Source organism: Montipora capricornis, chromosome 12 (assembly GCF_036669925.1).
Source record: "Montipora capricornis isolate CH-2021 chromosome 12, ASM3666992v2, whole genome shotgun sequence".
NCBI classification, from domain to species: domain Eukaryota; kingdom Metazoa; phylum Cnidaria; class Anthozoa; order Scleractinia; family Acroporidae; genus Montipora; species Montipora capricornis.
This window is the reverse complement of record NC_090894.1, coordinates 38,412,438-38,439,937: the sequence shown is the minus strand read 5'-3', so window position 1 is coordinate 38,439,937 and position 27,500 is coordinate 38,412,438. Positions and strand designations below refer to the sequence as shown.

The window sequence follows — 27,500 nt, the reverse complement described above, 5'->3', positions numbered from 1 at the left end:
TTGTCCTCCTGATCTGCGTCCACCAGATCGACAGTTTCTAGCTTCATGTCCCTGCTTGCCACACAGAAAACACTTCTTTGTTAGGGTTGGGCAGTTGACAGCTTTATAACCTCGGGTGTTGCACTTAAAGCAATGCAGAGCTGGTGGATTAATCTGCATGTTCTTGGCTTCGTCCCTCTGAGGCTGCACTGTTGGCTTTCTGCTCGCTGAGCTGAACAAATGTTTACCATGAGCCTCCAAGTACTGGTCAGCGATCTTTGCAATCTTTGCTAGAGTCTCAGGTGCCCTTTCTCGCAGGTGAATTGCCAAATCCTTAGGGCAAGAGTCAATAAATTGTTCTTTCACGATCAAGTCCTTAAGACCATCAAAGCTTCGCGCAGTATTCGAAAGCTCTAGCCACCGTAACAGGTAACTGTCCAGTCGCACAATAAACTGCTGCGGACTTTCATCAACTTCTGGTTTGGATGCTCTAAATTTCCGACAATAGCCGTCTTCGGTAAGGTCATATCTCTTCATTAACGCAATCTTTACCTTGTCATAATCCTTAGCTGCATCCTCCGATCGACGTGAATACACTTCTAGTGCCCGTCCAGACAACAGAGCACTGAGCTTCGATGCCCATCCATCTTTTTTCCACTTAGCTGTCTCGGCAAATCTCTCGAACCTCTGCAAATACGCGTCCAAATCGTCTTTGCCATCAATGAACGAGGGGAGTTTAGGTGCCTTAGCCCGATCCTACCTATCACCTCTTTCTGCAGTACGACCACCACCATTCATTGCTGCTATTCTAGCAAGTTCTAACTCATGTTCTCTCTTGGCAACCTCAGCAGCTTCCTTCTGTCTCATGAGGTCAGCTTCCTGTTGTAACTTCCTAATTTCTCTTTCCTGACGTCTCCCTTCCCTTTCTTCATCCTGTCGTCTGCGCGTCTCTGTCTTTCTTCTTTCTCTTCTTCAAGCTGCCTACGTTTCTCCTCTTTTTCTTCTTGTTTACGCACAAATTCAAGCAGCTTTTCTCGTTCCAGACCAAACTTTTCGCCAAGCTGAATAAATTGCTCCATTTTCACAGCACTAAAGTTCCACGGCTCTTTCACTCGCTACAACTTTTTTCCACAGCGCAGCTACTTCCTTCCAAGTTGTGATCCTTTCCTGGTTAACGGTAGACAACAAACAGTTCCTTAAATTCCACTCTTCCGGACAGGCCCCCAGTGTTGCGAGTTCGATGTTTTAAAGTGGTAGGTATAGTTTGCAGTCTAATCACAACGCAGTGTCAGAACACAACGAAGTTGTTTATTTCACACGAATGCAGTAATTCCACTCCGGACTTCACAACAAGCACACGCTAGACTTGTTAACAATGCTTCAACCTCCGTCGCTCTTGTATAAACACACAGCCTCTGCACGACCTCTGTCACTCTTCAAAGCCTCCAGGCTTTACACGAGACCTTCCTCACACTTCAGTAAACACTACTGTAAAACTCCTGAAACATTCCTGGGATAAAAACCATCTAAACACAACATCGATTCGTTTATATACTTTACAGCGAAAGATTCTACAACTTTCTGGCTATACTAAATAAAGTAATATTACAATAAGAAAGTATTTACAGCAAGATATGCAAACGGCACAAAATAGAATTACCGAATCACGACGATACAGCACTAATTAAATATTCTAGAAGATTGTAGACGAAATTAGCATATTTGCGAATGTTCCAAATACTAGTCACGCAATAATTTTTCGTAACAGGGAGGAGGCGGATATACACTGGCTAGTTAATGTTCACACAAATTCAGTTGCTTACTGTAGCTATAAGATCCATCTGAAGAGCAATTTCATATTTCCAGTGTGGTTTGTAATCTGACACATGACCTTTATCCGGGCATGACAATAAAGAGTAGTTGTGGTTCACCACATGCTTGTATGAAAGACACTAGCGTAGACCATGACACAATGAAAATATGAGCTTTTATATTTACTTCTTGAGAGTTGGGACAATCTGTTACATCGTATCTTTCCCCTTCATAATTTGCTTCAGAATCTGTAATCACCTCTGAAAAAAACCTTATCGATGACTCTCAATAAATGAGGAGACGACTACACAAGAGAGAAAGTCTCAGGGATTACATGTGTCTACTTTTGGCGGGGAACTTTGTTGATCCGGTCCGGGTTTCAGAAAAGCCCCAAAGTCACAATTTCTATTTAGTAACAACACGTTCAAAGAGATGGGGAAATTCTTACGGTTAGTGTAAAATAAAAATCAAATACAGTTAAATGGAAACAAAGTTCATTCATCAACTTGGTGTAAGCTAAAAAATTATGAAGCCCAAAAGTTTAGTGGCTCTGAAATGTAAACAAATTGCAAACAGAACGGTTTTTTTTGTTATAAATTGAGAACAAAACAGAAACAAGACAACCCGGGGAACAACAGTGAGAGTACTAACAAGAGCTGGTCTATTTAATACTAGCAGTGGACTGGTGTAGCGTTATTACATGTAATCACTTTATGAGATCATTGTACAAATCGAGGAGCATGCAAGCTACCTCTGGCGTTGTGTCAATAAGGCTGAGTGAATTATTTAAACTTCGGTTGTTATCCCTAGCTGTTGATGAAGCAGGGTAGTTTAAACTTCTTCGTGCAGAATCTGAAGGACTGCGAGTGTACTTCAAATAATGACGATTGGGTATAGATGTTGCAACAGGCCATAAGTTACTGTAAGGAACGGGCTGATGATGATAAGATGAAGGCTATTCTCTTCTGTACGGGGAAAATCTTGAAATTACGTTCGAGAGAAAGAGGATGGTTTGTTGACGGATGTCGGTTGTTTGTGACTGGTCCATCTCCCAAACTTTTTTGCCACTGTTTGCCCCTCTCTTTTTTGTTCCTTGAGTCTCTTTGACTTTGCTGTTTTACGCTTCCCGTTGGTCTGTTTTCGTATCTTGATGAAGGTGTCTGGTTAAAAATTCGAAGACCAATTAGGAATGACGTACGATTTACAGTAATCTTTCTTCTTCCTTATCATTTCTTCTAAATCCGAGCCATTGTCTTTGGGAACTTTGTGATTACAAGCAGCTGCAAGAATTCGCAAATCATTTTCAAGTGTTTGATGGCACGAGTATTTTATTGGATCACACTCCAAAAGCCGTGGTCACATTGTGCTAAAAAAATTAGCTTTTATTCATCCTTTCATGAGTTCCTTCGATTCTTTTTCTTCCCTTTTTATCTTTTAGCTTTTTTGTAAGAGTTTTGATCTCTTGTTTCGCTTTGTTTATCTCCACTTTGTGATCTGAATGCATTGCTAATATGGCACACTCGCTGTAGCCTCCACATGCGGGTAGAGTGCAAGGTTTCAAAACTTTGGGACCTTTGTAATGACAGTTCGTACAGGTGAAGTTGGTTCTACCATACCAGGGTCGATGTGAAGGAATTTCTTCAAGCGAATGAAGTTTCGCCTGGGCCAGCTGTATATCATCCTCTAACAATTTGACTTCACAGTGAATTTGTCCGGTTCAGCGGGTTCAGTGAGACCGACATTTTGCTGGAACTTTGAGTGGAAATTTCCCGACAATCCTTCTTTTCCAAGCTATTGTGTACTTGAATTGACAAACTAAATACTTTGCCGCTCTCTTCCTCTCCTATGCACTTTTTCTTCTTGGATAGCGCTTACTGGAATTCCCGTTTGAACAAACCTAAAATTTGGAGGCAGCAATTCTCCTACTTCGGAAATGATGTCCTGTCTTATTTCTTTAAGCATTTTGCTTAGATGAGGTTCTGTTCGCTCAACAAACGCAAGAGCATTGCTGTTGCCCTCAATCTTTATCTTTATAAGAATTTCCGCCATTTTTAATCGTTTGAGCGCGAAATCTTCAACTGAATGATTCGATTATTTGAAACGTGATCCTTATCTTTCAATCTCGTGGCGAAGGCTTGTCAATCAAATTCATTCACGAACCATTCACCTGAATATTGTTCACCGCTCACCGGTGGTTCAGTTGGTTGAGCATCGGGCTGTCATGCGGGAGGTCGTGAGTTTGACTCCGTCACTCAGGGTCTTAAAATAATTGAGGAGAATGTGCTGCCTTTGTAATTACATCTGCAAACGGTTAGACTTTCAAGTCTTCTCGGATAATGGACTGTAAACCGGAGGTCCCGTCTCATAACTCTTGTTGGAAATTAAATAATATGGGACGTTAAAAAACCCACTCACTGTTCGATAAGAGTAGGGGACGTAGTCGCCGGTGTTGTGGTCTAACCTAAGCTGGACGGGGGCATCTTTGACTTCCATAAAAATTAATTGTAAACTGCGTAACAAACAGTCTGGCTAAAGTCCCCCACAAAAGTATTGTAAAATTAGTCCTGAAAGCCCTGTGGGGGAGAGACTAATAGCACATCATTGTATCATTGTAACCTTATGTCGCCGAGCGTTCATGCGTGAAGCGCGTTGACTGTAAGTAAACACTCTTTCATCGATCATCTGTTCCCTTGGTAAAAGTAAATGCAAAGTTACCACGATTAAGTTGAATGGTAAGTTTAATTATTTTCTCAGATAAATTTGAATACAAGTGTGTATGCCCAAGTTCCCATTTTCCATCCAATTGTGGGCATAAGAAGGATTAAGTCAAAAGGTTTGCTGATCTAAGCTGAATTCATCTTTTGGATACAATGTGGAGCACTCATGAGTAATTTCATATATATGTACCCTTCTTTTAAACTCGGACTCTGTTTATTTTTTCTAAATTATATCTGCTTATACATATAAACTTCCTTTTTTAATGTAAGGCCAATTCAAGGGAAACAGCTGATACACTTGTGAAATCAGTGACAGTCGTTCCAGACAGCAAAGACTTGGAGACACTTGGCAAGAGCCTCAACCTAATTGTACCTTTATCAGTAAAGGAATGTAGGAAGAAAGGGATGCGCAGCCTTAGCACTAAGACACGCAATGAGGTGATTAAAAACTCTCTTGTGGTACTACAAGCCACTCTGGGTAAGAAAAATCCTTCCCTGAGTGAGTTTGAGTTGTGTGCCAAAAAAAGGGATTGCCTTAATTCCTGAGTTAAAGGACCCATTGCCACCAATTCGAGGGCAAGCTTTTAAAGAGTGGGTAAGTGAACCATGACTACACAATTGTTCTGTAAAATTATAACACATTGTATTTCTGGGGGACTTTTCTCTTTTATTGGCACTGTAAGATTGATCAACAAGCCTTCAAACTAGTTATCAACGTTTTTGTTTTTCTTATGTGAAAGCTATTTTATTGGTTACACTTGCTGCCATCTCCATCAATGCGTAGAAGAACATAAACATTCCGTAACTGGAGAACATTTCAGGGTCGAGCATGCCTCAACACCTGACAATATAATTAAAGACTTTAAAGTCCTCAAGAAATGCCGTGGCAAACTCGATTGCTTGATATTTGAAATACCGAAACTGAATACGCGAGCGGATTCCATTCGTGCGAAACTTTTTACATGAATATATATATATATATATATATAATTAAAATTAAATGGCGTCATAAATTGATCATCAGCTAAAAGTGCTCAATGGGTTTACCAGAGCTTTGAATAGATACGTAGACTTAAACTAGGTCAAAAACATTTATTTGCTACTCCGAGTTTCATGCTTCTCACGAAGCAATCATCAGGCAACTGCCAAAAAGAAGGAGTACATGGTGTTTTACAGTGATTTTGAAAATAACGGTAGCAATTCACTATAGGCTGGGGTGCATAGCAACGGTTAAACAATACAAACTGTATCCAGTGAGCTGCTAAAAATAAGCCTTAAATAATTACGCTATTGAGAAGGAATTTCTTTGCATGTCTGCAACTTGTTACAAGCTCATTTCTGTTGTTAAGGGTCGCCAAATCTGGTCTACCAATTATATAGTATTTCTCCCACAGGCATAAATTACACTTCTTCGTTACATTTGAATAGGATCTTGCATGCCTAACAATCCGCCATTTAATGCGATAGTCAACTTTCTTGTCTTTCAAACCCCATACATATTTACTAAGTTCAGTGGAATTTCTGTAGCGTTCATTTCTAAAGGAACATGTGTGGTTTCTATAACGTGATTTGAATGATGTGTCGCAAAGACCGATGTAAGTTTGCTTTGACTAAGATGTTGTGACCTCTGCTTGGTAGATGGTATTCCGCATGTTGCACTTTCCGTCTAGAGGGCAGGATCTTTTGTCACGGCAGTTGCAAGTATTGATAGTTTGAGCGGGTGGATTTGATGACTTGTTAATGACGGCTTTATTTTGGTTGGAGATAATTGTTTTTACATTGCTCACACAGCTATAACTAATTTTGAGAGTGTTCCGGTTGAAAATTCTGTGCAAAGGGTGTGATTTTGCCGATTAAGGTGAGGAAACACTTTCCAACTTTTGTTTTGACGTTTTGGCTGTACGGAGGATTGAACCAGGTGATGTTTCTAGGCCTATTCTTGCGGTGTTTGGTTTCTGGAGTTGTTTTTCTGTAGGTTAGATTATATATGTAGCCGCTCTTGTTGAGTGCATCTTGGTAGGTTTCTTTCGCTTTATCAAATGATTCTTTGTCGGAAGAAATTTCTGAGGAAACTAGTTCAAGTCTACATATCTATATATATATATATATATATATATATATATATATATATATATACACAAATGTAAGAAGGAAAGTATTACTAGTTACTCGAGTTTCACGCTCAAGGCGATCATCAGACTGATCGTTGTCTACGAAAAGGTGTCATATATAAGTGTTCAAATTTAGGAACGGTTGCAGCGACGCTTCCGGTGATTGGTTGTCGTGAAAAACTTGTTTTCATGGCGGCATTTCGTTACCAGCTCAGATTTCTTGTTCAAGAGAAAGGCGTTTTTTGCGCTCAAGATGCAAAGTTTTTCAGATAAACACAGGTTGCAGCGAGAAGGGTTGCCTTTGTACGCTTTTGCTCTTTTTACGATGCGCCAGTTGATTGCGTAGTCGATGTTTTTGTCCTTTAAGTCCCAGATGTGCTTGGAAAGTACAGTGTCATGTGAGTGTTTTTTGTCATTGAAAGAAAGCTTGTGGTTGTTGTACCGTGTTTTGAATTCGTTTTCCGTCATGCCAATGTAGGATCTTGAGTTACCGGAAGTTGTTGTGACAGTAGCTTGGTAGATAATGTTGCTGGTTAGGCACGCACCGTCAAGAGGGCAAAGGTTTTTGTTTCTACAATTGCATTTCTTCTCACTGGAGGACTCGTTGCACTCATTCAGGATCTTCTGGTTGTGGCTTTTGATTATGTTAGCCATGTTTGTAGTGCAGCTGTAGCTGACCTTGAGGTTGTTTCTATTGAATATTTGGTGGAGCTTGTGTGACTTTGGGAAATGTTTGTTTATCAGGCAAAGGAATGATTAGCGATGTTGGTTCGAACATTCTGGCTGTATGGCGGGTTAAACCATATGATTTTTCTTGACCTGATTCTGGATTTTGCTCTTCCTTGGTTTTGATTTTGATTTGCAACATAATGGATTCGTTCTTTGTACCCGCTGGATTTCAGGGCGTTGTTGTACAACTGCGAGGTTTTATCGAACTCGTCTTGGTCGCAGGACAAACTCGATACTCTAGTGCCTATGGATGTTGGAATTTGCCTAATTATAGAAGGTGGGTGATTGGATTTGGCGTTGATGTACAATGGATCGTTGTCAGGTTTTCTGTATGGGAAATACCTTCCAGTTGTTAGATTTAGCATGACATCGAGATAATTCACCACCTTGAGGTTGCCTTGCACTGTTCACCGGAATCACTGGAATCACCGGAAGCGTCGCTGCAACCGTTCCTAAATTTGAACACTTATATATGACACCTTCTCGTAGACAACGATCAGTCTGATGATCGCCTTGAGCGTGAAACTCGAGTAACTAGTAATACTTTCCTTCTTACATTTTGCTCTGCAAAATTCTTGCATTGAGCACTCCAAAGATAAGCGAAGCAACTTCATCTTAGTCTATATATATATATATATATATATTACCAAAACTTCTTAGCAGCACAGAATTAAGAAATTAGTCAACAAATTTTGCAGCGACCTGGAAATTAAGTTGGTGTTCACCCCGTTTAAAATTAGGAGTTGGTTTGGGGCGAAGGATCCTATCCCTGCGGGCTTACGGTCGCGAGTCATTTACAAGTTTTCATGTGCAGGCTGTAATGCCTGTTATATTGGTGAAACCAATAGACATTTCGCCACTCGCATCCGTGAACATCTCGCCTCCGACAAACATTCCCACATATTTAAGCACTTGAGAGGTTCTGAAAATTGTCGCTCCCGGTGTTCAGAAGACTGTTTTAAAATCCTCGACTCTGCTTCCACACGTTTCCAATTGAAAATCAAAGAAGCCATGCATATCCTTTGGGAGCAGCCATCTTTAAATTCCCAACTCAAACATCTTAATTTATCCCTTTCATACTAATTAGTTTCTTTTCTTACATGTAGCCTAAACAGTTTGGTTTTTTCTGTTTTGTTTCGTGGTTGGGTGTTTTTATTCTGTTCTCGCCTTCATCCTTAATTATTCATGTTATATCTCACTTTGTTACACTATTTATTGCTCAACTTTAGTTTATTTCTCATTTGTCAACTGACGATGGATGATGTTTCATCCGAAACATGTATTGATTAAATATGAATTTCAAAAACATCGTATGGATCATCAAAGCGATATATATATATATATTCTTTTCTTTTTCTTTTTCTTTCTTTTTGTTTAACATGAATGTTTTCATGTCACGTTTCAAATTTAATTTTGTCACCTCCCAGTACTATAAATATGCCTTGCCGTTATTTTTTGCTTGTTCATTCGACATTGATGACATGAAGTCGTCGAAAAATGTCATGTTACTTTCCTCTCGTTAATTTTCATACTTAAATTCTTTTATTATCAGTAATTACTGTTATTTTTTTCTTAAATTAAATATACATGAACATTCATGAAAAAATGTGTCCATTCTGATTGGCTGAGAGCAATGCATTTCAAGTAACAGTGCAGAAAAGAGTTAATTCAGTGCAAGAGTGAAATTTGCTGATTGGTCAGTGATAAAAAAGAACTCGCAGACAGTCAATCAAATGCGAGCCCTGAATAGCACAAGATTGATCTGCGTGTACTGCTTCTGCATAATACAATATACAATATGCCATATATACAGTACAACGTTTTACAGTTCAAGATGGAATTGAGGCAAAATTAAATGAAAAAAATGGCGAGAAAAACTGAAAGAAGCCACAAAGCTTATAATGAGTCAGGTTTCCTCACTACGAATAAACTAGTCCATCTAATATCATAATTACAATATGGACTTCAGGTAGTTAACTTTGACCGTGCACTCGTACACAACCACACATTTTTTTGCATACACACACAAACAGATATTAAGTGATTTAGTTAAGTTAATCACAGCCTTACTAAAGTTGATACTTAGTGAGAAGAAACTCTGTAAGCTTTTTTATAAGAAGTGGGGGAGGAAGAACTAGTTGTATCAGAATTCAGTGAATTATAAAACTTTGGATCTTAGCTGGGACTCATGCTCAGTTATTCTAAATTGCACGGGAAATCATGTTATTACTAATGTAGTTGTTAGATCAGCACAACATTAATTTTCCATAGTACTGTAAAACTTTGTGTTCTTTCAGGGCACTGTTCTGTCACTTTTACAGAAGGCATACTACAACCGCAAACCTGTTGAGAAGCCCCGGAAACAGAAAATGCAAGAACACGAGACTTTACACTACTTTAAAGGGCCATGACAAACGCCTTCAGCAAGAGATGACAGCAAGAAAAGTTCATATTCGAAAGATTTATGCACTTATGGAAGCTTCTCTTCCTCTTCGAAGGAAATGGATTGAAAGCCTGTCAGGGAAGGGAGTTGTTAAAAAGGTTCTTGAAAAGTATCCTGGTTTCAACAACTATTATCAGGTAAATGCAAAATTTTGTATCCTTGGAACAGCACCGCACACCGGTGACTCGGTTGAGCACCGGGCTGTCATGCGGGAGGTCGTGAGTTCAACTCTGGCTGGACCAGCACTCAGGGTCTTTAAATAACTGGGGAGAAAGTGCTTCCTTTGTAAATACATCTTCAAATGGTTAGACTTTCAACTCTTCTCGGATGAGCTGGACGATAAGCCAGAGGTCCAGTCTCACAGCCCTTGTCCATTAACTCTGTGGGACGTAAAATATCCCACACACTATTCAAAAAGAGTGGGGGACAGTGTTCCCAGTGCTGTAGACTGACCTTTCCAGCATGTGGTTGGCTTGGCAGGATTAGCTTTAAGGGCTTCTGTGTGAATGAGACCAGAAGTCAGGCTACTTAGCCAAGTGCTGGAGCCTCGCTTAAACACTTAAACTGTTATGCATGGTGGAACATTTGTGGAACAATGAAGGTTGACGTGATTGTTAAATAAGTTATTGTTGAGCTGTAACCCATGCTATTAAATGCTAGAGTAAGTAAGCCACTTAACATGTTAAACAGAAAATCAGGACGTCTTTTCTTCTCAGCATAGCTTGAATCATATGTTGCATAACATTGTAAAAACATAGTATTTTATAACCCACTTGCACTAAAATGATACCTTCAGCATGCACTCTTTCAATTCTAGTTTCTTTACTTGCTTTGCATGTTGTAACCTTATTCAAAGTAATAATTTGTGCAGTCAATGTTGGTATGTTAAATATGTTTGATGTTTGGTGTTATTTCTGACTTCTACTCTTTATTTTAGCTTATGTTAGAGGCCAGACTATTGACTGATTGTTCAACTTATGAAAAGGCCAGGGAACAGCTACTCCCACAACTGTGGGAGTATGCAAAGGTCACCAACCCTGATTGTATCAATTTTGATGGCTCACCAGAAGAACTTGAGGAAATGGACAATGGTAATGTTTTTTTCCTGAAAATGTTTTTATTTTTAGTTGCAACTAACTAAAGGCTTCTTTGATCTACCAGCTCATGGGCAGAAGAGGTACATAAAGATTGTACATGTTTTGGTGTAGTAAAGACATCGTGTTATTCCTTAATTAACAATGAAAGAAATTCTACTTTCAAAGAGGGGAGTGCAAAGAAAGTGCCAACTGACTTCGTGAACTGCTAGATTTGCCTTGTGAATTGCCCAGCCTGTATTTTGGATGACATAATAGTCATATTTTCTCAAATGTGAAAAAGGAAAAGGTAACATACTGCAGTGCAGTACAACTAGTCACTTGGGACCAGCTTGTTCCAAGCATTCTCTCAGTCTAATTACGTCACATTGACTTCTTTATGCTCTGGTAGATACAATTGTTAACAGTTTATTGTTTATTGTTTATTGTTTTCCCTCACAACAGATTCCAAAACTGGTATGGTGCTTGCCACACTGCACCAGGCCTTTGGCACCAAAGAAAGGATGGCATTATTTTTAAGGGTAAATATGGAAAATAACCATTCTTAGGATTATTATTGTTGTTTCCAATCTGTCAAAATCGACGGTTCAAAACAAGTACTGATTTTTGCTTACTTACCCCCAATTCATTGGGAGAAAAAAACAAAAAGTGCCTTAAACTCCTGAAGAAATTTTGGTCTTTGCAGTTTCTACGTTATTGTATTTTCCTTAATACATTCACTGAGCTTTTGGTGTGTATTCTTTTTGCTTCCCCACAGGAATATGCTAACTTTGATGATTGTGTCAGCGGTGGTGAACCACAACTCTTTATCATAGTTGAAAATGAGGTTCTAATGGAAGTTAACGAATACAAACATGGTGTTTTTGCTTTGTTGGGAGTACACTATGTCTTTAATCTAGAGTACCCCAAAAAATGAAGGTATGTTTACCAATTTCTTGAGGAATATATTTTTAGCATTCCTCATAAAAAAGAATGGCACAATATAGAAATGGTGTTGCTACACTTTTGGCCTAAAGTTACTTATTACACCTACTTGGGCTTCAACTAAACTACAAGTAACATGTCCAAATCCATTTTTTGGTTTGTCATGTCTTGTGTACACAGAGATTTTTGTCTTGTGAAAAGCACTAGAGGGCATTATTTCATAACCAAAGAGGACACAAAGTGATTTTTCTTTTCCTTTTATTGAATGCGAAAAACTACAGTATTACTCTCAGGTTTGGCACTTTAAATATGTTTAAGTGACATTGATGTCACGCTGTTGTGGTTTAGTGAAAGTCATTGTGAACGTTAAGGGCATTTCAAAATTTTGAAGGAAGTCCTTCTTAACTACAAACCTGGTTGCTATGTAAAATTCTATCATCCATATATCAGGACCTAGAACTAAAATACACACCTCACTTGGCCGTATGTGGTTTATTGGTGGCGTTAAACAAGGACCCTGACTATAAAAGGACCTTTGCCCTGGGCAAGCCGTCAGTCATATCTCTGCGGACACCGAAGTGTCAACATTTACTACTCTGTGACAGCTCCTCAATGCGCCAGAAATACATTTCTCGCGGTAGACATTTTCTTAATTCATCTAAGTTTCAATTAAATTCTGTCTTAAAACTTCTAACTTTTGTTATCAATAATAAAGAAAAGAAAAATGCTGGGCTCGAGTCAGTTGTCCGGAAGAGAACGTGTGCGGGTGAGTAGTTATTTGCCATTTCAGTGTAGCTGTTATTTACCCAAATATGTTGCTCTTATTCCATATTCATTGTCGGTAATAAGGTTATCTAAAATATTTATTGCTTAAATGCATGTCACAGTTGAAATATTTGATGATGAAACGCAAAAGATACTAAAATCAATAAAGGATAATACGTCCGATTGCGAGATCATCTCTGTGAGGCCTGCTAATGGTCAGAAACCAAACCGTACATCTTGCCCTTATTATCTAGTAAAACCTCCTTTTGACCCAGATTTTATGCTGCTCAGAATTTGTCTCTCTTTTGCATCATTTTGTCGAAAGTTTTTGCTAAACGTGCTCAAAAAGAGAACATGTTGAAGAGCCGTTTATTTCAATTGCGCACCCTTTTCCTAGCTAAGGGATGAAAGGTGATTCCTGCCTGTCTGCTTCGTTATCGGGGTCACGAATCAGAAACGGGCCTCTTGAGTGAATTCTCAATAGAAATAAGTTATTCTGGACTTGAAGGCTCAGGGTAAATTGAGGAACAATAATTTTTTTGTCAAAAGGTCTTCTTTGTGATGGAGCAGTTACAAAACAATTTATAATTCTAGTGAATGTATCTTGCGTTCACTGAAAAATCACATGTGCAGTCAATTGCTTTTAAGCCCCCGTGAAGACTTACCTGAGTGATCGATTCAATTTTGTTACAGCTTCAAAACGAAAACGTTTTGCAGTTCCAAGTTCACAAGAAGACCAGTTTCCCCCTGCCAGAGTTAGTGTGTTTCACCCTCACACCAAAACAGCCGATGAAACTAGTCACTAGGCCATGCACTTTGAAATTGGAGATATCACGGGAAGCACCCCAAAATGTGATGGCAGTCTGTGCCTATTGCCTTCCGCCTTCTTGCATAGCTTTTTCCCCTTTCAAGCCACAGGGAAGAAGTCATGCAAGAATCACTAACCACACAAAGCGGCGAAAAGATTATAAATGGTACTGGCGAACACTCAAGGATTGTGGCCTTTAGGAAAACCCTATATATCAGCAAAAAAAAAGAAAAAATTGGGGTGTCACATTGATGATGTGAGAGAGGTCATGCCACACTGTGTAATCAAGGATGTCAGAGAAAGATGGCAAAATCCATCCAATGTGCCGTACCAGGGGCACAGAAGAGCATGAGAAAATTAATACCCATAAACTGCAATATTTTTTTGCATGAAAAAAAAAAATGTTTTCAGGCTCAACCCTCGGTCTTACCCCCATCCAAAAAAGTGTAATGTTACAGTAATCAGCACTTTCTCAAGATAACCCTTTTTCAGTAACCACAGAAAAAATGTACAATAACTTCACAAATATCTGGACATAGATCACATAACTTTGACACCAGAGAATGACTTTATTTTTTTAATTTCAATGTCTTGTGAAATGTTGCCCAGATTTCCTCCTTGAATCTGAAGGTTTTTTCTGCTATCACTCTGTGTGGTGCAATTCAGTCCGGCTGGCGACTGGTCTGGTAATACTGTACAGATGTGGTTTCCCTCAGTGCATTCTCATTCTGTTGGAGTAAATAGCAACAACTACAGTTTGCATCACCAGAAAAGTCGAATCAGAGTGGGCAGGGCTTATTTGGACCCACTGGGCCATATCAAAGGAGCTGTCAATCCTGTTATTGTCTTAACACGTAGCTGATTGGTTCAGGTATGAGATCGCTATGAGCCCCTCAAGCCAATTCTTTTCGTCTTACACAAAATGGCGGCTCGCGAGAGGAAAGAAAAAGGATTTTACGCGTCTTTGAACAGCGTGTCTTCAATCGATATGCTCCCCAAAATAAAAACTCGAAAAATTAAAGGAAGGGGATGCCTCTGGGAAGTCGAGCGTCTCATCGCTAAGCGAGAAAACGCTACGGTAAGTTGAATTCCTTTGTTTCTAATGGATCGTAAGATGATTGTAAAAGTATGCCGCAGCGATACTTCGGTTAATATTTGCGACAAGAATTCGGTCCAAATGGCCAAGTCGCTGAAGAACAATGCAGATATAGGACTGCTTTATTGATACAGAATTGTGTTATTTTTCTTTGCTAACAGAGGACTACTGAATACTTAGTTTTGTGGCGGGGTTATTCTCCTTTTGAGTCAACCTGGGAACCCGATGAAAATGTTTCCCTCGATTGTGTCCGGTACGACTCACTCATTGATACTTGTTGCTCACAGTAAATAACAACGTTTTCCAATTGCTATTTTCTTGGAGAGTATTTTATTTATAAAGCAAGAAGTTGCTTGCCATTTTGCAATGTCATGTTGCTATGATCAGCAGAGCAATTCTCTTTACTAATTTTGTTGTTTGTGGTGTGTTAGGTGTCGAGAAGTTCGTTATGATCGACAATCGATGCCTATTTTGATGCTATTTCAGCTACAAACTTAAATATAATTATGCCTGTTATATACTGTAGTTATTCGGTTATAAGGCGAACTTGGTTATAAGACGCACCCCAAACTTAGCAATTTAATCAAGCTAAGTTCTCAAACTGAAAATAACGCGAAAATACTTGGTTATAAGACGCACCAAAAAATTGAGAGTTATCAAATTGAGAACAATTATCCTTACACAATTGGCATGGGAACTCTTTTTGTTAACGTAAACAAAGTGAAAATGTCACGCATTTAATGATACATGTATATGATATACGTAAAAAGAAAAGCTAAAAGTTGACACCTGAAATGATAAACATACAGCGCATACACTTTTATTTGAACCTTCTGACTTAATAAAAAATTAACAGTCAGAGTTCAGACTTCAGACTTCAAGCGAAAGCGAATGGCGAAAAACTCCCACCGAATGTCTTATTCAAAGGTCTTCGACAGCTGAATATCAACACGCCATCAAGGATGCAAATTTCAGTGCACAAGAAAGGCTGGATGAACGAAGAAGGTACATGTATGTTTTATCTCCACACTGTTTGTTCAGAGAAGAAACTTTTCATGCGAGCGACAAACACAATTCTCAGAATTCGAAACAAGGTTCGGACGATTGTATTGTTGTCGTGGGTATCACGTTTCTGAGCATGTGCTTAAAAGCATGTATGCAAATTTCCGTTTGTTTGCTTCTCTCTTGAAGTCGTTTAGTGTTCTTAAAGGTCTCTAAAAGCACTATTCTCTTTTTTAATTGACAACTAGTGTCCTTTTCTTGTGTTGTTTAAACTGCAAGTTCTTCTCAAATTGTGATCTTAAGATTTTGTTGCACGAAAATACTTGGCTATAAGACGCACCCCAATTTTAGCACTAACTTGCCACCCAAAGACAGATTTTCTTGAAAAAACCGTGCGCCTTATAACTGAATAACTATGGTACATTGTAATTGTTCAATGAGTAATTGCTGCTAACTAGTAGATGATTATATTATACATAATAGTTTGGATATTGTGCTGTAGTTTACGGTCAATTCTTAAATTTATTTTGTTGATTCTCTTTAAATTTTTCAAGAAGCCAGTAGTTGATGAGTCAGTCATCTTTGGCGAGGTAGCTACATTCAGGATTGCTGTTGAGCAGCACTTGAAATCAAAGTCTAGGCTTCCTGTAACCCTCAAATTCAGGGGAGACGTTTACAGATGTCTCTTTAAAAATAAAGGAAGTTTTCAGAGTGGATGGCAATTATTAGACAAGGCAGCCTTCCCCAGAAAATATTTTCCGGAGTTCTGGGATTACTGTGCCGATTTCCATGGCCAGGGGATAAAAGTATTTTACCCGATGAAAGTGAAACACTTTATCTCCTGGTCACCTAAAAGGTATAGTGTTGGAGAAGGTCACCATCAACTTCCAAGATCTTTTCAGGAGAAATTGACCTTCTCATTCATAAAAGTAGCTCTTGAGGATGCCTCTTATTTTGTTTAGTTTTCAGTTATTGTTTCTTAGCCCGTTTTGCTTGCTTTTTCCCTTTAGTTTTGCTGGTACATAGAGGTTGTTTTCTTTTCCCCCTTTTATTTTGTTGGGGTGGTGGCTCAGTTGCTATTTGTACTTCTTCCCTTGGTATCGCCTCCGGGGACTTGTCGTAGCTAATTCGTTTGCGTAGTCTACGATTTGTTTTAATGTTGATTTCCCAGTATTCTGTGTTCTTTTTTGTGTATTGTCTGGGTTTCCACTCCCTGTGCTTTAGAGCACGGATACGATGTTCAGCTCGTAGAAGTTCAGCAGGGTCATCAGTGTGGTTACTCTTTCTTTGTATGATCTTGCGTGTGTTATCATTATTTTTCTCCACCCCTGCAAGTTTAAATATCAACATGTTATTAACATGTACTTCCTTGTTTGAACTGAAGTGTAGTGAAATGGTACATTCCAAAATCTCAAAAACAAAAATAATGTACCTTGGCCACTAAACTGTTTTAGATTTTTGTGTTGATCCACCATTTGAGGAATGTGGTATGCTGCTGAATGCATGTAGCATGTCACATGCTCTCTTGCATAGCCAATCCTCTTATCTCCCAGTAAAGAAAAGGTATCAATCCATGTTTTTATCTACAAAGGAAATAGCATTATGGTTTTGTTCCTAATGGGTAGGGATAGCTGTTAAACCTTTAATGTTGTAATTTACAATGTACCTTTTGGCGATATTCCTCAACATAAGTTGGTTTAAAAGAGGAGATGAAGCTAAAGTACATATCAGCAAATCCCTGTAAAAGATATACAGAAATAGTTGATAACTTTACATGATTTCAGCAACTGTGTTTATCTTTCATATTTGAAATGTCATTTAAAGTGAGTACCTTCCACAATTCTACTACAGTTCTGGCAGTATCCTGCTGTTTGAAGGGCTGTAATTTACTGGGAAGAACTCTCAGAGGTGTTTTCCTGTCATCCCCCATGAGGCTGGTCCAGTCCCATGTTCCCGAACCTTTACCATCAGCATTTTGTTTTTCCCAGACGGCGAATGACACCCCACAACTGTTGATGACTTGTATCAGCTTGTCAAGGTGGACTTTTTTCTTACCAGTGAGGAAACTCTCCTTATCATCCCACTGCATGACATCTTCCACTAAGTTGCCAATCAAGACATCTGTAATGCGAAGCATTAAATGTAGCTCATCTAAGATGATGTGATCCAGTGGGATGTTAAGGAGAGGTTGATGCGCATAACAGTAGTTCTCCCCCTTGGATTTGGAAGCAAATTCGTAAAGTTCTTCCAGTGTCCTTCTGAGTGGTTCATCATTATAATAATTGTCAGGCTTGTTCATGTCTCCCCTTTAAGAAAATAATATATGATTAGCATATGGGATTATTATTTCTTCATTAGTTTAATACGACAAAATGATGGTAGGTAGGTAGGTAGGTTAACTTTATTTATACACAATTATTCTGTAGAAAAGCTGGGAGCTTGTGGGGCTGTGGTAGACATACATGGAAGCAATCACAACAAAACCTAAAATTATTTATTGGCTATGATGAACAGTTCCTCTCAACCCACTACTGCTGAACAGTTCATGGGCTAACAGGTTAACAAAAGTGGCCCAACAGTTGGTTGAAGAGTGCTGTTATGCTTTACAGTTACCAAATAAAGAAATGCTTTTAATTTTATACCGACGTGCAAATTTTGTAGTGTTAGCTATTACATATAGATGGATGTGTCAGTGATTGATACCTGTCTTTCTTATGAACTTTGCACCACAAACAAGCATAGGTAGAATTTGCTGCAATGATGCCCATAACCAACAGCAGAAACTGAAAAGATATAAATGTAATGTTACAATAAGTTGTTAACCCTTTCACTCCCAAGATCTGATTAGAAATTCTCCTTTCTAGCAGCTATACATTCCCTTTTATATTAGTTAAGAGAATTTGAGTTTGATCAAAATAACACCATCTGACTGATAAGTTTATTCATTCTCATCACCTGACTGCTGAATAGTGAATTGATATTATAAGGAGAAGTTACATACTAATCACTTCTGGGGGTGAAAGGGTTAAGAGCCTAATTACGTGAGTGGGTGCCAGGATGCCTTGAAATGTCAACCTTTTATGAATGGAAGAAGATTCTGTCAGTATTATGTTATTTATTGCTTACCTAAAACCAAGCCTCAAACCTTTAAGACCTTTTAGTGTATGGATTTTTCAAGTAACCTTTTATATAATATTAATTACCTTGTAATCACCTCCAAGAAACATTTCTATATCTACTCGCTTTCCATTGACGGTTATATAGCCATTCTTAATTATGTCATTAACCTCATCAAAAATCTCCTTGAAGCTACTTTCCAAAGTTTCTCTGCTTTCAGGGCCATTCACAACAGCAATAGTGTGAGTACCTAGATGTAAATTGTTAAACGATTAAATCTGTATAAATAATGTGATTTCAAATTTTTTGAATAGATGTGCTGTGAAAAAAAATTACCGCAAGATATAAATGAAATAAAATATTAATTTATATTTTAGTTCACATTATTTTTATTCTTTTGTAGAGGATCAATATGGTATTATTTGTAATGTTACCTTTTGATGATAAAAGATCATCTGTACTTTGCAGAATTGAGAAGCTGAGCAATATAAAATTGCTCACCCTACTCATTCTGGCACCATCACCACTTAGCTTAACTTTGACCTTCTCGCCTTCCTGAATTGTACTGGTATTTAGCTGTAGAAACATTAAATTTCCCATGTAAGTACTTGGAAGAAATGAAAACTAAATCATTGGCTTAGGAAAAGATCACAATAATGCAATTACTCAAAATTCTTTTGAGTGATAGTATTTTTAGCACACACACACCCACTCAAAAAAAAAAAAAAAAAAACAAGCAAGATATGTACAAACCATTTGTTGCACTTGATCAGTCAGCAATTGTCTAAAAGAGTGCTGTGCTCCTGGAGCCTTGCCTGGAGTAGACTTGATTATGCAATTCTTGTTCAGTTCAGTTCTGCATTGTTTAAACAAGTAAGACTTTGGCAACCCATCAATTGTCATAGACAATTCATGTACAAACTCATCTTCAACCCCAAATTTATCTATTAGGTAAAGAATGCTTTCAACTCTGGCTTTATCATCCTCACTGAGTTTAGAAAATTGTGTTTGAGATGAAGGCTGAGATATGCCATTAGATAAGGTGCTCGAGGATGTACTGTCAGGTGTACAAGGAGGTCTGTCAGGTACAGTGCTACAATGTGAAGTATTTGGGGAAGAAGGGAGGATGCTGTCACTTTTATCATAGACTTGTGACGTCACGGATGCATTGTTAAATTCAACAGTGTATGTCTTGGAGCTCTCTTGATCCTTCAACTTTAAGCAGTCAACCTCAAGCCCAAAAAGTCTACTGAAATACAGAGCCTTTTGTGCTCTTGATTTAAGTTCTTTTAGTTTCTTATTTTGGGCTTGAGTTGACTTTAGCTGTGGGATAGCTGTCCCTCTAACTTCACAGAACTGATCCTTCTCTAGCTGTCTTATATATTTTTTCATGTTGGCACAGTCTTCTTTACAGGCATTATTAAGAGTGCTTCTTTTTCTTTTTCAATGTCAGCATAGTTTTGTTTCCATTCCTCAATGTGGGCCTCTGCTACTTCCAATTTTTGCACGAGGCTGCCTACTTCGGATTTCCACTCCTCCACTGTGATGATGTCATTTCTCCAAACTGCAATCTTTGTCCACTTTTCCAAAAACAGTTGTCTCTGTTTGAGGCTCCCTTTTCTGTTAACAATTTTCCTTTTATTTTCAGCATTAATGCAGATTTTAGACAGCTGTGTTTCAAGCCTAACACTTTCGTGATTAAGACGGAAACCATCTCCCGGTATACTTACATTGACAAGGTCAATGTAATAGACCCCAGCTTTCAAGGAAGAAAGCATGTCTCTTCTCCATCTAGCTAGAGTCTCCAATTTTATCTTCAACCAAAATACGACTTCATTACCACTTTCACGTTGTTTCAATACGTAGCTAAGGTGCGTGTTTGGACAATCCCCGAGTGAAATTATTGCTGTCCCTTTGTATACGTCAGACATTTCAAAAATATTTTTGGAAATAGCTATAGACACAATAATTTTGGCACATTAATTGGCGCTTTTTTTTTGGAAAAACCCGCGCGAAGCTCGCAAGACCAATGGGTAATCTAGGTTTCAGTCTCCCCAGTTTTAGTGAGGCTTTGTTTTGAACGCCTGCTAGATTATTTTTAAGATGGAGCCTTCGTTAGAGAACATAGTGACATGTTTACCTCTCTTTTTTCATCACGTATGGCTATTCTATCGCACCAATCTATATGTCAACTACAGCGTGGTTTCAAATTTTAAAAACCGAACCCAGATCACGACGAATCCACCAGATATTGCTGCAGAAAAAGGGATCGATATTGTTCCTCGCAACATGGATCGACGGTAAGGTTTGTAGCGCTAATATAGTGGTACAAAATTAAAATATAGTTAGGGAAAATTCTGTATTTTGACTCAGTGACATACAATATGGCGACAAAAAATGCTACTTTACAAAATTTGAAAAACCGCAGCGAAAGTGACACGTTTAACGCCGTACGAAACTTCCAAAGAAACTTTAAGTTAAGATGACCTAAAGAAAATCGACGGTAGCTTTTGCAGTTGCAAATATTCTAATTTTCGAAGGTTTAAAAATTATTTCCCCATACATTCTCTGTAATACGAGAGTCAAATAGGAGCCCGAAAAATTCGGGCACCTATTTCCGAAAGTGTCGTGTTGCAACTACACATGTCGATTCGACTTTTCTGGTGATGGCCAGTTTATGTCTAAATCAAAAAACCAAATTTGTTTCCAGGATTACTCACAAAATTATAATAATAATTATTAGCTTCATCAGAATTTGTAATACCCAGTCAAGAATAGCCAACTGCATTCTCATCTTGTACGTGTCTCTTCGTCCAAAATGTATGCGCTTCTGGGCATAAAGAAGCATTACGAAGTGCAAAGACTCTATCCAGTAAGTATCTCGACACTGAAAAGTAAGAACAACTTAAATGTTGATGATAATAACACTTTCACAGTGTGATAGTTTTCCAATATTAGGCCAGTTTTAAACAATCTTTTTAGTCAGTTATGATAGTACCAGGGAATAATCCTGTGGATTTTTGTAGATGGTTGTCCCTTCAATGGCCTTCCTGTGAACAGCAATAGCCCGATCATTTGTAAGAGGCTTCTTGCTGAAAACATAGCCCTGTTCTTGACACCGTGAATCCTTGTAACATTTGGAATGGTTTCCCTAAGTAATTAAGAAGGATTGTATGAATTTAAGTTTTTGTATTTTGACATATTATAGGGAAGGGATCTCTCTCTCCCTTTTCCTGTTTCACAAATTATCATTACATAATGTTCAAGACAGTGGTGACAGGTACTGGTCAATGATATTTGTCATGTAAGCTTTCAGTGCATTAGCATCCCCATCACAGTTTTTCATGGCATAATAGATATGTGTCTTGGTGCATTTTACTAAAGAAAAAAAAAAAAGATTTTCATATGACAGCTTCATACTTTCAATGACTGAAGAAACCCCTTTTGAATGGCGACAGAGTTTAAATTACACATTATACCCTTTGGAGACCACGTGACACTTTTTTGATGGCCTTCTTTACACCTTTACCACCTTTGCATGAAAAAGAAATGCTGTGTTAGACAGAAAGGAAATATTCTTTACTGAAGTATTTTTTGAGATAATAACAGGTCATAAAGTGTCATAAGGAATAACAAAGTATTCAGAATTGTAATTTTGAAGTATGTACCATGCCAGCTGTCATATGAATTCTTGATTCCCTCAGAGGTCAACGACTGCTTTAGGGCTGGTACATAATCATGGGCAACCTCTCCAACACGATGGCTTGCAATGAAATGCAAGTTTTGTGGCACAGCAGCATATCTGTTTCCTTAGAGTCGCAGAATACATTAAGAAAAAACTTGACTTTCACTTCAAGAAACCGATCATCCAAGTCAAATGGGATATAGAAAGATGTTCTGAGAACTGTATGTATCATACCAAGAGCCCTGAGAGACGTTACTACTTGTTTGGTCACTGGAACCTCACGTGTTGTAGGAGAGGGCATGTCTTCTTTTGACCAGTGGAGGCTGTAAATGACCATTTTGTTTCTGAAAGGGCCAGAATGTTTTATTTGGGAACAATATTAACTCACATGAACATATAAGATTCTCAATTAAAAAATATTGACAGTGGTCAGCAAAAGACAAAAACAATATAAATCAAAAATTACTACCAAGTAATAATCACTCTAATGTGTATATGATGATTATCACTTGTAACATAAAGCTGACACCGTCGTATGCTGGGCAGCTCGACTTGAGTCATGCCACGCATCTGTTATAATGACCTGAATATAATGAAAAAACAACCACAGATCAGAAAAAAAGGTAAATGTCACATGCAATAATTTATGATCAAGTAGATGGTATAACTTATGTAATCAACGTTCGTATCGACTGGAAAAAAGATACTCACATCCCCCTCAACAGCATAATTAGCATTTTGCTGTCTCCCTCCTTGCTTCAATTAATTTCTCCTCGTACAGTGTTTCAACTGCACCTTTTTATCCAAGAGTGGAGTAAACTACCAAAATATAAAATTTTACAAGAAATGCCAAAGTTCATAAATTCATCATTCCAATGATCCTTTCATAATTTTATAATTTCTTTATTTGGAAACTTTTATTCCATTGCTTGTGGGAAAAAAGCCTTTCTCAAAACATAATGGTCAACACAATCCCTTGAGTTATGGCCCCTTGGCTTTGGTAAGCCAGACATTTTTGGCAGACAACCTGGCCGAATATGGCTTACCAGTTGAGATGTACTTCTCTTCAACATTGCCAATGTGTGATGCCTGACAATAATTGACGTACTGTGTCTCGGTCAATCCTGCACGGGTAAAACTGTGTATCATCGTACAACAATAATTAACAGTGAAATGACGAAATGTTTCCAAACAGCTCGAGGCATGATATTTCTGCACCAGTCATTAATAAAATAAATGAAATACGGAAATGAAGAAAATAATTAACTCAGATTGACAGTGTACTTTCCGGCAATAACACTGCTTGAATATCATCTCAGTGAATGGCCAGCAGCACAATTTAGGCTGATACGTACGGCATGGCCGTGCCGTTGGAACAAGAATGACTCCATATCGAAAACAAAACCACAGAGAGGGCACTTTCCGTTGTATTTAGACACGATACCAAAGAGATTTCTCATAGCATCACTGGATAAGACAAAATAATTCTCATCAGGTGTACTCGGGGTATGTATATTGAAGCAGCCCGTCATATTCTCTCTGTGACACAAGACGTATGGTAAAACACGTTGGTTTGTGTAGTTGCGTCGCAGCAATGATGAGAGGAAGTCAGTGGGATCGAGAAAGATGTAAACAAAGAGGAATGACTTTCACTTACCATTCCTCTTTGTTCAGACCGCTAGAATGAGTCCAAGAGTCTCCATCATTGTAATTGTTCCCAATGGTGTTCGAGGAGTTATTCGTAGGACTTCCTTCACTCGCTGAATCGTTTTCTTCACGCTTTCCAATCGTTCTTCCATGCCAGGTTCGACTGAAAGCTCAAGTGTGAATCAGACCCGTGGCGCTCGCTTCAATATTTTCGCTTTTTTGGCTGGGTAATCGGCCATGGTGCAATAAACAAAAGTTGCAGAACTAAATAAAGATCCCTTCACTTTTGCAACAACCGCGCAATTCAGGGTGGAAGACGAGCGATGTTGCAACACATCGATCATTTCCCACCATGTTGCGACATCACTCGTCTTCTTTTCCACCACAAATTTCGTAACTCTGAAAGCCAATTTTCAGGGCATGCTCTGATGTTAAGAACCTCAAAACAAGGGTATTGTAGGCTCAAAAAGTCGAAAAAACCAGACGAGTGGACCGCTGGTAAAGGCGACATCCAACTTGCAATTGGTGGAACCGTTGCTGGCGTGAAATTCAAATTTTGAACACAAAATTTGTTTATTCACTGAAAAAAGGCTACGGTTTCTTGGTTTTTTCGTTTTTATCCACAAAAATACACACATTAACTTGAAGCTAAACTGATAGAAAAGTGGAGTATCAATGTTCTCGTAAAAGCATTACTTTTGCCTTCTCCTCACATTTGCCCGCCATCTTGGATGTGCCCTGGAAGCAGTGCTTGCATTACAGAAGGGAGGAGGAGCTATCCCTTTTATAGGCAGGGTCCTTGTTTAAGCACATCTGGTGAAGTCACATGACCACAACAGAAAAAAACAAAAAACCCAGCTGAAAACCCAGGAAACATTCTGAATGAATAAAATTGACATGATCAGACATAAAACATCATTAGCTTAAGTTTGTTGAAGTTTTAAACATCTAATGGTGCAAAACGAACATGGCCATTGAAGTAGTCTCAACCCGTAGAGTGTTTATATCAGGCTATGCAAACACAGGAAAAAAGTTTTCTATTACTTAGATAATAATTCAACAAATGAAGGAGAATGCTGTTTTTTTTCCACTTTTTGATTGAAACAGATTTTCTTGACACACGCTCATATTTCCTACCAACCAATCAAACTGCATGTCTGACAATACATAAGCAATCAAAATTCGTGAGATGTCACAGCGGTGTTAACATACTCTCATCTAAACACAGCTATTGACCAATGACAGTGCGTGTACTATCCTAATTATTTTATGAATCACATTATTGTTTTTTAAAGTAGATCGAACACAGTTGCTAAAAATCTGCAATCATAACCCTTGAAAAATTCATATCTTCCATAAAAATAATTCAAAATTTCAACAAACCCATACACAGCATTTACACTGTGAAGTTCTACCTCTGATCATGTGAATTTCATGGGTCAAAAAGGTATCCTGCATTGGTTTTAGGGTTTTTTCTGTTTTGGTCACATGACTTCACCAAATATGGTCAACATCCATTAATTAAGATTCCCCAATAGACCACGTAAGGGCAAGCAGCTTGTCCATTGCAGATATAGAACCTGAGATATGGCCGATGGAGGTTTACATATATGTAGCAATTGGTCTTGTAGTTAAGAGGGATCCCCCCAAAGGGGTACACAAATTAACTTATTCCAGCTGTAATGTCTCTTTAGACAAAGCCTATTTTTTCTCGTATAGTTCGTTAGCCTTTTAGTATTTGTATTCCCTTGTAATTTACACTCGTTCATTAGTCCGCTTCAACATCCTTTATGTTCCTTTTCGTAGGACCTGTTGTTATCACCTTTAATTAACACTGATGATTTGCCGTATGTAAATTTAGACCTAAGTCTCTTTATAAGTTAAGTTCAACAAAAGTTTCAGTTGGTTCCTGGCCATCCTTCCTGATCCAGCAATTGGTAAGAGTTTCGTCGTAGTTTTACGGTTTTTTAATGCTTCTTTTGGTTTTGTTATCCTGTAATTCCATGTTTGTAAACGTTTCGTAATTTAATCTTGTTCTTAGATATTTACCAGCGACAACATGATACATTGGAGTCAGTATAATTGCTGGAGTGCTAAGTCGAATGGTCCCTGACCATTTCATAGTAAATATCAATTGACCAAGAAATTCCAAGTTCGCCGCGTTAAACTTCCAGGCTAAGGATGCCAAACTCGCTCCAAAACCAAGAAGCAATTCTAGTTGAGAAGCTTTATTCTTGAAGACAGTCCCGCGGCGGATACGTTGCTACCATGTTGAAGCTGTGTTCAAAGATAGATGAATTACTACAAGATTACTCACAATTGGTCCAGGTTCGAAGCCTTCAAACAGCCTTGAATGATACCTTTTCAAGTTTCCAAGACCAGGTGGAACTGACTCAGAGACTACTTCCCCAAGACAGCATCGAGTTGCAGGACGTTCTAAGTTATTATGAGGCACAAGAAAATCGAAAACGGATATATGATGAAAAGATTGAAAGATATGCCATCGACGTCGCCTGGTTTTTCAATACCAAAGCCCCTGAAGCGGTGACTGATACAAAGATTTCATTTCCTCCTTCCCCGGCAAGGTCTGTGATATCGCAAAGTAGTAAGGCCTCAAGAATAAGCACAGCAAGTTCAAGGTTAGAGCGAGCTAGAATTGCGGTCGAGAAAGCAGTTCTTATGACAAACAAACGGAACAGAAACGTGTAAGGTCGATAGATTTGAGAGTCAAATTGTTAGAGTTGGAAATGCGGCAAAAGCAGTTTGAGTTTCAGCACCAACTTTAGCTGGCAAAACTTGAAGCTGAGAGGCAAGTGGACTAAGCTAGAGAAAAGACAGAAATGGCTCAATTGGAGTGCAAATTGGCAGAGCATGAATATTCCTGTTTATTGTCTGAACATGACGACGATAAAGAAATCCTCCACGGTGACAGGCAAGAAGCAAACCTAGCATCCACCATGCCAACCTGGCCAGCACCAATCGCGCATGACCCCACGCGAGCCATCTCATGCCCACACATGTTTGAACAGCCATATGCTCAACCTATTGTGACCATGCCAGTGTGCATGCCTTCTTCCACGCCGACAGAATCTTGCACGTTCCGTGCGGCACCCACGTACGTTCCCTGCATTTGTCCGTGAAGATTCTGTTTCCCCACCCATGATTCCTAATATTAATGCCGTTCCTGTGGCTTCGGCACACATTTCCACTCTGCCAGCATCGAGCACTCCTGAGCGGCTTCATGCTCTCCCCAGTTGGCTTCACCTCAGGCGCCCCACCACTTCCGAGTTTGCACCCAGGCGGTCCTCCTCAACTCCAGTCTCCGGTCCTATTGACTCAAAAGCACCTACCTTTGGCAATTACGATTCTTATGCATCATTTCTTCACGAGACAGCTCCAGTGATAGGAGAAGGTTATCTTGCTTCCATTGCCTCTGCCATGGAAAGGATAACTGCTGGACATGGTCTGCCTCCCCTCCAAGTATTGAAGTTTGATTGTTCACGTGAAGTGTATCCCTTATTTAGACAAAGATTTTACCAGCTGGTTGAGACTAAGTCGTTGGATGAACAGA

At 38.8% G+C, this 27,500-nt stretch overlaps 1 protein-coding gene and 1 pseudogene across 1 annotated transcript; one reads left to right on the top strand and one right to left on the bottom strand.

Annotated features, from left to right (window-relative positions):
* Positions 1-14,304: 14,304 nt before the first annotated feature.
* Positions 14,305-16,442, top strand: LOC138027591 (uncharacterized). Its single transcript, XM_068875135.1, has 3 exons — positions 14,305-14,460; positions 14,640-14,731; positions 16,025-16,442. The coding sequence occupies exons 1-3, from the start codon at positions 14,305-14,307 to the stop codon at positions 16,440-16,442; spliced, it is 666 nt and encodes a 221-aa protein (XP_068731236.1).
* A 7-nt stretch (positions 16,443-16,449) lies between these two features.
* On the bottom strand, positions 16,450-20,528 carry LOC138025803 (uncharacterized; annotated as a pseudogene).
* Between the last annotated feature and the right edge of the window lie 6,972 nt (positions 20,529-27,500).